The sequence below is a fragment of the Hemiscyllium ocellatum genome, chromosome 3, assembly GCF_020745735.1.
Source record: "Hemiscyllium ocellatum isolate sHemOce1 chromosome 3, sHemOce1.pat.X.cur, whole genome shotgun sequence".
Lineage (NCBI taxonomy): Eukaryota > Metazoa > Chordata > Chondrichthyes > Orectolobiformes > Hemiscylliidae > Hemiscyllium > Hemiscyllium ocellatum.
The window spans coordinates 86,265,597-86,277,844 of record NC_083403.1 but is presented as its reverse complement, the minus strand read 5'-3'; the positions used below and the strand labels follow the sequence as shown (position 1 = coordinate 86,277,844).

At 38.6% G+C, this 12,248-nt stretch overlaps 1 protein-coding gene across 1 annotated transcript in view; it reads left to right on the top strand.

Annotated features, from left to right (window-relative positions):
• The first annotated feature begins 3,030 nt into the window (after nt 1-3,030).
• The window catches only part of LOC132806709 (tyrosine-protein kinase Blk-like), a 111,161-nt gene continuing 101,943 nt past the window's right edge, over nt 3,031-12,248 (top strand). Inside the window, exon 1 of the mRNA XM_060821265.1 lies at nt 3,031-3,193. Within this exon, the coding sequence (XP_060677248.1) occupies nt 3,142-3,193 (52 nt within the window). The 5' untranslated portion in view covers nt 3,031-3,141. The remainder of the gene's footprint in view (nt 3,194-12,248) is intronic.

Below are 12,248 nucleotides of genomic sequence, written 5' to 3'. Positions count from 1 at the left end.
GTGGGGCAGAAATAAACCAGGAGATGGAAAAGGCACAAAAGAAGGGTGCTTTTTACGATAATCATGGGGGACTTCAAAATGCAAGTGGATTGAGAAAAACAGTTGGGAGTTGATCCCAAGCTAAGGAATTTGTGGAATGCTTTTGAGATAGTTTTTTTTTGGAGCAGCTTCTGGTAGAACCCACTGGGGAACAGTGAATCCAGATTTGGTGATGAGTAATGAGGCTGAGTTGATGAGGGAGCTAAAGGTTAAGGAACTCCCCATGGAGCAATGACCATAAAATGATAGTATTCCCCCTGCAGTTTGAGAGGGAGAAGCTTTGAATCAGATATAATGGTATTACAGTTGAGTAAAGATAACTATAAGGACATAAGGGTGGAACTGGTCAGAGTGGATAGGAAGGTGAGCCTAGTAGGGAAGACAGTGGACCAATAATGCCAACAGTTTTTAGGGGTAATTCAGAAGGTACAGCAGAAATTCACTCCAAGGACAAGGACACATACTAAATACAGAAGAGGCAACCATGGCTGACGGATGGCATGTCAGAATAGCATAAAAGTAAAAGAGAAAGGATACAATGCTGTGAAGATTAGTGGGAAAATCGATGATTTGGCAAGTCTTTAAAAACCAGCAGAGGACAAATAAATCAAGCAATAAAAGGTGAGGAGATGAAATATGAGGGTAGACTAGTTGGTAATATTTCTAAAAAAGAACATTCTAGAGAAGTGGGAAGATCTGAGGGTGGATAAATCAACCGGACTGGATGGATGACATCCCAAGGTTCTGAAAGAGACTTACTGAGGTGATTGTGAAGGTTTTGGTGGTGATATTTCAGGAATCACTAGGACTGAAAAACAGCTAATGTAATATTCTTGTTTCAGAAGGGAAAGAGGCAAAAGATGGGAAATTACAGGAGTTTTGCCAGTGTTCAGTGGTGAGACCAAAACAATCTATGTTATATATTAACAATCTGATTGAAGGAACTGAAGGCATTGTTGCTAAGCTTACACAAATATAGGTGGTGAGAGAAGTGTTGAGGATGTGGGGAGGCTGCAGAAGGACTTTGACAGGCAAGGAGAGTGGGCATGGTAGTGGAAGATAGGAAAGCTTGAGGTTATGCATTTTGGCAGGACAGATAGAGGCATGGATTATTTTCTAAATGAGGAAAGACTTTGAAATTCTGAAGCACAAATGGAATTTGTTGTCCTAGTTGGTGTCCTAGTTTAGGATTCTCTTAAGGTTAACATACAGATTTGGTTGTCACTTGGGAAGGCAATTGCAATGTTAGCATTAATTTTGAGGGCTGAAAATGTGTTGCTGGTTAAAGCACAGCAGGTTAGGCAGCATCCAAGGAACAGGAAATTCGACGTTTCGAGCCCTTCATCAGCAGGCTCTGGCCCGAAATGTCAAATTTCCTGTTCCTTGAATGCTGCCTAACCTGCTGTGCTTTAACCAGCAACACATTTTCAGCTCTGATCTCCAGCATCTGCAGACTTCACTTTTTATTAATTTTGAGGGGGCTAGAACACACGAGCAGGTTTGTACTACTGAGGGTGTATAAGATTCTGGTCAGACTGTATTTAGAATATTGTGAGCAACTTTAAGCCCCATATCTTAGAAAGAATGTATTGATCTTGGGGAGGGGGGGTCCAGAGGAGGTTTACAAGAATGATCCCAGGGATAAAGGACTTGTCAAGATGAGGTACTGCTGATGCTGTATGAGGTTCTGGTCAGAAATCCTTTTGAATATTATGAGCATAAGACACAGGATGAGAAATTATGCCATTTGGCCCATCGAGCCCATTCTGCCATTCAATCATGGCTATAAAAAGGATGCGTTTGCCTTATTGGCTGTCCAGAGGAGCCTGACAACAATAATCCCAGGGATGAAGGGCTTGTCATATGAGGGATCTGACTGAAATGCCAGACTACTGAGAGACCTGAATAAAATGCTTCCATTAGTAGGAGAGACTAGGACCTGATAGCACAGGCTCAGAGTGAGGGGATGACACTTTGGAGCTGAGATGAGGAGCAACTTTTCCAGGATCTGTGGAACTCGTTTACTGCATAAGGCTGTGGAGGCCAAGTCATTGAGTCTATTTAAGGCAGAGACAGCTAGGTTCTTGATTCGTAAGCGGATCAAGAGTTACAGGGGGAAAAAAAAACAAGAATAGGAAGATATCAGACACGATCATATTGTGGACCACACTTGATAGGCCGAATGGCCTAATTCTTCTCCTGCAACATTTCGTCCTCTAGTCTCATGGTCTATTTCTCTGAGACTCGCTATTCCCTTGTCATGGACAGTGTTTTGTTAAACACTGGAACATTCTAATTGTGGAAATATCTCCAGTTCACTAAGGGAAAACGGAAACCGAATTATATATATAAAAAACAAGCTCTTAAAACCCCCAGTAATATCTGAAAATGAATATTCTGATCACGCAGGAGCTCCAAATTGCAGCACCAGTATGTCTCAGTCACTCGTTTTACTGATTTTTCTTCAAGGGGATTTGTACCACCCCTGGTGTACGCTGACTTTAAGGGTTAATTTTTACGAGGAGAAAGTGAGGACGGCAGATGCTGGAATCAGAGTTGAGAGTGTGGTGCTGGAAAAGCACAGCAGGTCGGGCAGCACCAGAGGAGCAGGAGAGTCGACGTTTCGGACATGAGCTCTTCAGGAATGTTAATTTTTACAACGAGTATCATCCCACAAATAAACGGGGAACATCCTCCCTCCGGTCAGCGGCTGTGTGGCAGTCTGAGAGCTTCTCTGATACTAAAATAAGAAGTAGATGCGGAAAACTGTGTCTGCTTCAGCAAGCGACATATCAGCAATATGTCAGAGAGACCGTGGGTGAGCAGCTAGGCTGTTCGAGAGAGGAGTCAACCCCTACAGGCTGCGGTCAAGGGGGAAGGTCGGTAGATATGGAACTGAGGAGGATCATCTTGCACACACTACTGTCTGTGGTCTTGTGATGTTAGCATTGCGAAAGCGCCGTAACCCATTGCTCCGAGAACTGTAAAGCGTGTTGGTGCAGCTGATGGAAAGCCTGTGTGACCAGCATTAATATTACAACACCGTCTTTCAGCTTTTCCCCTTTTCATCGCCAGCGTTCCCCTTGGCCAGCGTCACCATGAATGAAGGGTTTTACTGCCAGTAATATTTTCCAAGGAAACTCAAAACCTGACGGTAAGTTGCGGCGATGTCATTGGACGTTGCGTTCTGAGTGTTTCGGATGCTCCATGGAGTTTATTATAGAGCTAAGAAATAACGAGCTTTCACCCTCCCATCCAAGTTGCACAGAGTTCACGCAATGTCTCACGATGTTCACTTTGCAGTTTCGGTGAAATTTCATTGAAATCTGCACCCTCCACCAATTGACGCATTATCTATATATAAAAAAATGCCATCTCTGATCTGGTTATTCACCAGCATTTCAAATCGGCACGCACCAAGCCAAACTAAAGAAATTGCCAGTGGGGAGAGATGCCGACTTTCTGTAAAATAAATATAGTATGAAACTTTACATATTTATTGTTAATTGTATTGAAAAAAAAACTGGAAATGAATGGAAACTGAATGGCTGGACAACTCCGTGAGATTTTTGCATTTTTATAGTTCACAGGTCGGCGCAACATCGAGGGCCTGTTCTGCGCTGTATTATTCTCTGTTCTACTCTGTCCAGCTGAACATCTATGTTAAACACTTCGTCACTAATCTGGAATTCCTGCGATTATTGTTGGTAATCTATGATCATTTTTTTTTGCTGTAAAAATAGCAGTGAGACCAAATAGCGGGCAAGTTTAAATTGAACAGCAACTTCAGGCAATTAAACATGAAAATCCGAAGGTTGCTGCTTGGGATTCACTATCTCTCTTTAAAGTACTCGTGCCAACTATGTCCGATATTCCATCAAAGTTGTTGACTGGTGTAAAGTTCCTGGACTTGCATGATATATATACTAAATTCGACACAAAAGGTTCCTGGACTTGCATGATACATGTACTATATTCGTCACAAAAGGTTAACGTTGTCAATTCATTCCATTCAAATGTATCTTAACAAATCCTCTCAAATAACCTGTGTGACTTCGAAAATTAACTGTTCACAACCATTCAATCTCATTCTTTAAGATTTTAATGTAGTTGAAGTTCTAAGAAAAGTAATTTTTAAAACTGTTTTTATCCTCTCTCTGAATCAAATGCTTTCCTCCCTTCATTCCACTTTCAGTACCTGATTTAACATTGAATACAATGTTCATAGATTCCAGCTTACCTTTCCTTGTTCAGGCTACATCCTGTACACCAACTGTTGTTCATTCTGACAGGTTTAATGGACACACAGTTGTCCCTGTCCTTAGAGTTCCCAATGCCCGCCGCACTGGCTAGATATTTGATTGGCAGCTACTTACCTTGCAAAATGCTACAGAAAATCTATGGGCAAGTTTAAGTCTAAGAAACAGTCTGATATTCCTGACAAAATTTTAGATTCTTACATAATGGATATAAGTGACTCACTTAGAGATTTAAACAACAGAAAAAAAACTTCACTAAATTTTGTTGGTATAGAAAACAAAGTTTATAGAAAATGCAGTTGCTAACCTTTGTATGAGCAAATTACCATAGATGCTGGAATCTGTATTGAAAACAAAAAATGCTGGAGATCACAATGGTTCATTCAGCATCCATGGAGAGAAAGCAAACTAATGATTTGTGTCAAGATGATTCTTCATCAGAGTATATTGCATTCATATCAAACTGTGTACCTGTACTTTTTCCCATTGTCAAATACCTCAAGAAGGATATGGACAATTACTTGAAGGCAGAATAACAATAAGGAAATAGACAAAAGAATTGAACAAATTGGATAGTTCTTTCAAAGAGCTGGAAAAGAAGTGATGGTTTGAATCATTGTCTGCTATTTTGCATTATTCTGTGACTATGATATGAGTGAATGCAGAGTGATACCAGCAACATGGGTTCTATTCCAGCACCGTCTGAGGTTGCCAGGAAAGTCCTACATTTTCAACCTTGCCCCAGTCTTGTCTCTCTATGATCCTCTGGGACTATGGTGACTTTACCTTTACTTAGTAAACCAAATAAAAATACAGAAGGCATTTGACACTTTAATAAAGTAAATAAAACTCCAGGAATTTGTTCTATTCACAATGTTTTGTGCTTGCTTCTCTCTAATTGTATGGATAGGATGAACAGCCAAAGTCTTTTACCTATGGTCTGGGAATCTAAAGCTAGAGAATACAAGTTTGAGGGGAGAGGGGAAAGATTAAAAAAGGACCTGAGCTTCTTTTTCACACAGAGGATGCTGTATGTATGGAACAAGCTGCAAGTGGAAGTGGTGGAGGCTGGTACAATTACAACATTGAAAAGGCATTTGGGTGGATATATGAATAGGAAGCATTCAAAGGGATATGGGCTAAATGCTGGCAAATAAGCGTAGGCCAGATTAGGAAGTCTGGTCAGTGTGGATGAGTTGAACTTAAGGGTCTGTTTCCATACCGTATAATTCTGACTCTAAATGCCTGTCTTCAAAGTTAGTTCTAAGAAACTAAGGCTGTAAATTGTTCTCTAGAGTCAGAAACTATCTTAGATTTAATAGATATAAATAATATCTATTAAAATAATGACCATTTCATAATTTGAAAATTGTTAATATAGGATTTTCAAAGTCATTTAAAAACTAAATCTGCACAGAGGGTTTAATGATTTTATTTCAATAATTTGAGTTTTAGGGTGGTTAAAATATAATCTGGAAATCTGAAATAGAAATGAAGAATACTGCAATACTTCAAAGTGAAAAGATAAGATAGCGTTTCAGTTAAATTGGTTCAGTAGAAAAAATGGTGCTAATTGTAGGCAACTAATAAAGTTGGGCTATGGGAGCTGGCCCTCTTAATAACATTTAATTTACGGAAGCCTATAAATTCACAAGGTGAAAGAAACTGAGAGGAACCCTGTTTGGTCAGTAGATTTTATATAGATGGGTTATTTAGATGAATGGGGAAGATAATGGTGGTAATGGCACTTGAATAGTAATTAAGAGACCCAGACTAATTCTGGCAGAATTTAAGTTCAATGAATAAGTTTGGAATATACAGCTAGTCTCATGATGCCAAGAAATTACAATTGATTGTTATAAAAAGCAAACTAATTCACTAATGACCCCTTCAGAAGGAAATCTGCCATCCTTTCCTGGTCTGACCTATATGTGACTCCAGATCAACATCAGCAATTGACACTTAACTGCTCACTGAAATGGCCTAGCAAGTCACTCAGTTCAAGTGCACTTCAGAATAGGTAACAAATGTTGGCCTTATCAGTGGTGTCTATATCCCAAGAAAGAATAAAGAAAAAAACTACACATTTGCAAGATATTGCAAATGGTTATAATACAGGATTAGAAAAAAAAACTGGGATTACACATTCAAGTTCCACCATGGTAAACTCTAAAGTTGAATTCAGTAAATTCAGTGACTTGTGTGCTGATTTTTGCAGCAGATCTAATAATTATGAAAGTTATTGTGTTGTCTTAAAAATCAAATGTCCTTCAGGGAGAAAAAAAAAATCAATGCTTTCCAATCTTACGTATGTGAGATTACAGTTCCATACCACATGCTAACTCTTACTGCCCTCACGTTGATGAGAGATACCATGCATGTTACAAGCACAAAAAAAATCACTTATTATAAATTCACTCAGATAGAAATTTGTGAACCATTTCAAATCATTTTTTGATGTAAAATATTCTCTTTGCTCTTTAACATCCTGTGCAAACAAAGGGGACCTAGGTAATAACGGTTTGATTTAATTTGTCATTTTACAGGCTGATTAATAGCTTACTGGTTAAAATAACACTTATTTAAGAAGTTAGTTTCCATTCGTTTTTAGACCAAACTATTGCAGGTAAAATCTTGTATTTTGATTTCACATTACCATTTGTTTACTTTGTTAACAGCTAGATTGATAACTTTACAGAAAATGTTATAATGTTGTTATGACCAAGATGGGGTAGTGCACTGTCTTTTTCTAGTTTCACCACTTTGTGGGTAACAACATAAATGTAATATGTTTTTTCCTGTTCATGATATTCCAGTCATACATGTTATGCATATTCAACTTAGAATAAAATGATGCATTAAACATGCTTCTTCAAATAACATAGAATATTTGATTTGGTATAAACTAGAACTTATTCGGTGAAGATGCAAAACTGACAACCCCATATTTTTTATTAGTTCATGGAATGTGTGCATCATTGGCTAGTTCAGTGTTTATTGCCTAGACCTAGTTGCCCAGAGCAGTTAAAAGTCAACTAGATTGGTTTAGGTCTGGAGTCAGACCATGTAATGATAACAAATCTTTGTCCTTAAATGACATTAGTGAACCATTTGCAAATTGTCGCAATAATTTTAGTGAATTCAAAGATCACCATCTACCATGCTAGGGTTTGTACCCACATCCCCAGAACATAAGCTTAGGATTGCTGGATTACAAATGAAGAGATATTACCATTACAGTATGACCCCCTGTTGTAGTATGAAAATATAAATCTTTACCTCTCTAAGTAGCTCAAAATATACATATTGAGTAAACAGAAAATCACTGATTTCTCTCTGCAGCGGTAAGCTTTGGGTATAACAGTTTTTGAAGGCAAAAGGATTAAGGTGTGGAGTGTTCAAATGGCTGTTAATCTGATATTCTGCTATGTGTAGACTAGTGTCATCAATGTACATCGATGTTTTTGGGATATTGACAGGTGCAACTTGCTTGGGGAATCTGTGTATTGAGAAGTCTTCCAATCACTGTTCAAGAGGACAATTAGATTTAACACTGCTTTCACAACAAAGCTGCTTCAGAAGCAGGAGACAAAAATGAGTCGCTTGCTTTTAGTAGACTTTCTCCAAAGACAAACTCCAAGCCAGGTGTTTTCCCTGAAGTGAGTTCAAGCAACAAAGACTAGTAATTATCTGGAATTGCATGGTTTCTGAGAAATGCCTTATTAAGAATAAATTTAACTTGTCTTTTCATTAACTTTTCCTTATATGGAATAATCCTTCACAATTCTTCAAACTCAAGTCCACAAGAAGTATTAAATTTGAAGCCATCATAACATGTCTACAACTTTTTCAAGTCCCACACTTGTATGCAATTGCAATGGCAATATATTTTTATTTAGCAAGAAACTGATTGACTTGTAGAGTTAAATTTAAAAAAAACCTTAGAAATTGCAAAAGTAGGTTAATGACAAATAAAATCTTTAAAAATGAGTATTTTATGATTGTAATAAATTCAGCAGAGCAAACCTTCTTAAGTATTCATCTTTGAAAATGAATTCCTTACAAATAATGTAAGGAATTGATGAGATCACCAGAATTCATGGTTTTTACATTAAATCTTTTCTTTTCCTGCATTAGAAGGTGATATAGTCATAATTAGTAATCTAATGCTCTGGAAATACAAATTAAAACACCACCATGTTAGCCAGTGAAATTTAAATCCCATTAGGTAGGCTTATGCGGAAAGTCAGGAGACATGGGATAGAGGGAAATTTGGCCAATTGGATAGAAAACTGGCTAACCGGTCGAAGTCAGAGAGTGGTGGTAGATGGTAAATATTCAGCCTGGAGCCCAGTTACAAGTGGAGTTCCGCAGGGATCAGTTCTGGGTCCTCTGCTGTTTGTAATTTTTATTAATGACTTGGATGAGGGAGTCGAAGGGTGGGTCAGTAAATTTGCCGATGATACGAAGATTGGTGGAGTTGTGGACAGTGAGGAGGGCTGTTGTCGGCTGCAAAGGGACTTAGATATGATGCACAGCTGGGCTGAGGAGTGGCAGATGGAGTTCAACCCTGCCAAGTGTGAGGTTGTCCATTTTGGAAGAACAAATAAGAATGCAGAATACAGGATTAACGGTAGGGTTCTTAGTCAGGTGGAGGAACAGAGGGATCTTGGGGTCTATGTACATAGATCTTTGAAAGTTGCCACTCAGGTGGATAGAGCTTGTAAGAAGGCCTATGGTGTATTAGCGTTCATTAGCAGAGGGATTGAATTCAAGAGTCGTGAAGTGATGTTGCAGCTGTACAGGACTTTGGTTAGGCCACATTTGGAGTACTGTGTGCAGTTCTGGTCGCCTCACTTTAGGAAAGATGTGGAAGCTTTGGAGAGGGTGCAGAGAAGATTTACCAGGATGTTGCCTGGAATGGAGAATAGGTCGTACGAGGATAGGTTGAGAGTTCTCGGCCTTTTCTCGTTGGAACGGCGAAGGATGAGGGGTGACTTGATAGAGGTTTATAAGATGATCAGAGGAATAGATAGAGTAGACAGTCAGAAACTTTCTCCCCGGGTACAACAGAGTGTTACAAGGGGACATAAATTTAAGGTGAAGGGTGGAAGGTATGGGGAGATGTCAGGGGTGGGTTCTTTACCGAGAGAGTGGTGGGGGCATGGAATGTGCTGCCCGTGGGAGTGATAGAGTCAGAATCATTGGCAACCTTTAAGCGGCAATTGGATAGGTACATGGATGGGTGCTTAATCTAGGATAGATGTTCGGCACAACATCGTGGGCCGAAGGGCCTGTTCTGTGCTGTATTGTTCTATGTTCTATGTTCTATATTAATGAAGAAAAACTGGAATTGAAAGCTAATCTGAGTAGTACTAACCATGGAAGTGATTGTCATAGAATTGCATCTCGTTCACCAATGCCCTTTAGGGAGGGAAATCTGCTGTTTGACCTACATGTTACACTAGATCTACATGTGTTTAGAGGCATGTGGTTGCCTCTAAAATGCTATTTAAAATGGCTGACCAAACCACTCATTTCAAGGGCAAATAGGAAAAAGTAACAAGTACTAGCCATGCCAGTAATGCCTACGGGTGGAAGTTTAAGCTGCAGTATATCTGCTGCTTTTTCATCTGTAAAACGTGAGTTGTTCTGAAACTTAGTGGTTTGATGAAAATAAAAACAAAAAACCGTTTGTCCACTACTGCACATTTTCCATTGTGGTTTATAACTTGCTTAGTCGTTGATTTTGATAATAATTGTATGGTACTCATAATAGTTCTGGTTCAAAAATTCAAATCATTTCCATCAGCACAGGTTCAATTAATTCCAGTCACTCCTGTATATATCAGACATTTATTGATTTTGCAATGGTTTCTGAAGAACCAGAACTCCTTCATTATAAACCCATTCCTTCATTAAATTGTCTACTAATTGTCCTGACCTTAGATATATAGTTTAAAAGTCAATAGAAGTAAGGTATCATTGTAACAGAAGGTGAATTATTTTATCCATGTACAGGTTTGCAACATTTGGTAAATCTTTTGCATCTTCATTACAAGCATAACATTACAGCATGCAGCATAGTTGTAAAATGTTAACTTCCTGAATCAATATGTTTGACAGCAGTGCTGCTTCTGCATTTTCATGACATCCTGAGGAAAATCAAACAAACAGCTTCCATCATCTTGTTGTCAGGAACCGAAAAAGCAGGAGCTCAGTATTACTGAAAATAAAGTGGAAATGTGAAACTATAAATATACAAATTACACTTTTGCCACTGCTGACTCTGATGAGAATTACTTTCCACAACCCCTTTCTATTCATCTTGTTAATAACTTGCTTTATAAGCTGCAGTATATCTGCTGCTTTTTTATCTGTAAAATTTGAGTTATTCTTAAACTTAGTGGTTTGGTGAAATTAAAAAACACATCATTTTGTCATGTATGCTGAACTGTTTGTCCACCATTGCACACTTTCCATTGTGGTTTATAAAACTATAGAACATGCTGTGAAAGATGCAGCCATTTAGTATAGATATTGAAAGCGACCTGGCTTTAGAATGCCAGGCAAGTAAATGCTACAAACAGGTAGATGAGAACTAATGGTATTTTAGGTTGCTCTGAAAAGTTATGTTGAATTTAAAATTGGCCAAAAGTATAGTGTTAAAATTCTAAAGAAAGAGTACTTGCATCTAATTTCTTATTTCTATGGTTATTGCACAATGAAGCGCTGATTCAGAATTTATTTCCAAAGAGATATCCTGTATTAATGTAGAAATAGTATTGGACTGTTTTGAAAGCATTTTCAAAAGGATTTCGATTGATTTGTTTATTATATTTCTCCTTGAAAACCACTGTATTAACGCTGTATCTTTTAAACACAATAGCAAACTCAAATTTATGAGCCCAAGAATTCCTATTGGTCACAATGGATCAATAATTGATATATTTGCATCACAGATTAATGCCTTTGTTAAAAGTGCAGGTAGAGAAATGTTGTATGAACATGCTGCCATTTCTGTGATAATAGTAGTAGCAATTTATTGGTTAGTGGGGTGGCTACGACAGTGCAGTATATTGTAATGAGTTGTATAACACAAGTACAGTGTACAATATTGGAAAGTGATGAGAAACATCATTAAAACATTATTTAATTAAATTCATGTCTCATTCTATATTGACCAGCAAAAGTTTTGTTTTAGTCTCATAAACATATTCCATCATGGAAATTAAAATTATGATCGGCTATTTCTTACGCCAAAGTTGTAAATATTAATTCATGATTATACTGAAAAGCATTTTTGAAACTCAGCTTCTTGAAATGCGAAATTACAATAAAAATATGTTCAACCACAAATGTCTTCTGCACAATTGCATCCTCTAATAATTAATTACCTCTTTGAATCATTAGCTTTGCTATGGTAGTAATTTGCTTCCATTTCCATTGGGAGAAAGTGAGGACTGCAGATGCTGGAGATTAGAGCTGAAAAATGTGTTGCTGGAAAAGTGCAGGCAGCATCCAAGGAGCGGAGAATCGACGTTTCGGGCATAAGCCCTTCTTCAGGAATGAGAAGGGTGTGCCAAGCAGGCTAAGATAAAAGGTAGAGAGGAGGGATTTGGGGGAGGGGCATTGGGAATGCGATAGGTGGAAGGAGATTAAGGTGAGGGTGATGCCGGAGAGTGGGTAGGGGCGGAGAGGTTGGGAAGAAAATTGCAGGTCAAGAAGGCGGTGCTGAGTCCAAGGGTTGGGACTGAGATAAGGTCGGGAGGAGGGGAAATGAGAAAGCTGGAGAAATCTGCATTCACCCATTGTGGTTGGAGAGTTCCTAGGTAGAAGATGAGGCGCTGTTCCTCCAGGCATCGTGTTGCCATGGTCTGGCGATGGAGGAGGCCAAGGACCTGCATGTCCTTGGTGGAGTGGGAGAGGGAGTTAAAGTGTTCAGCCACG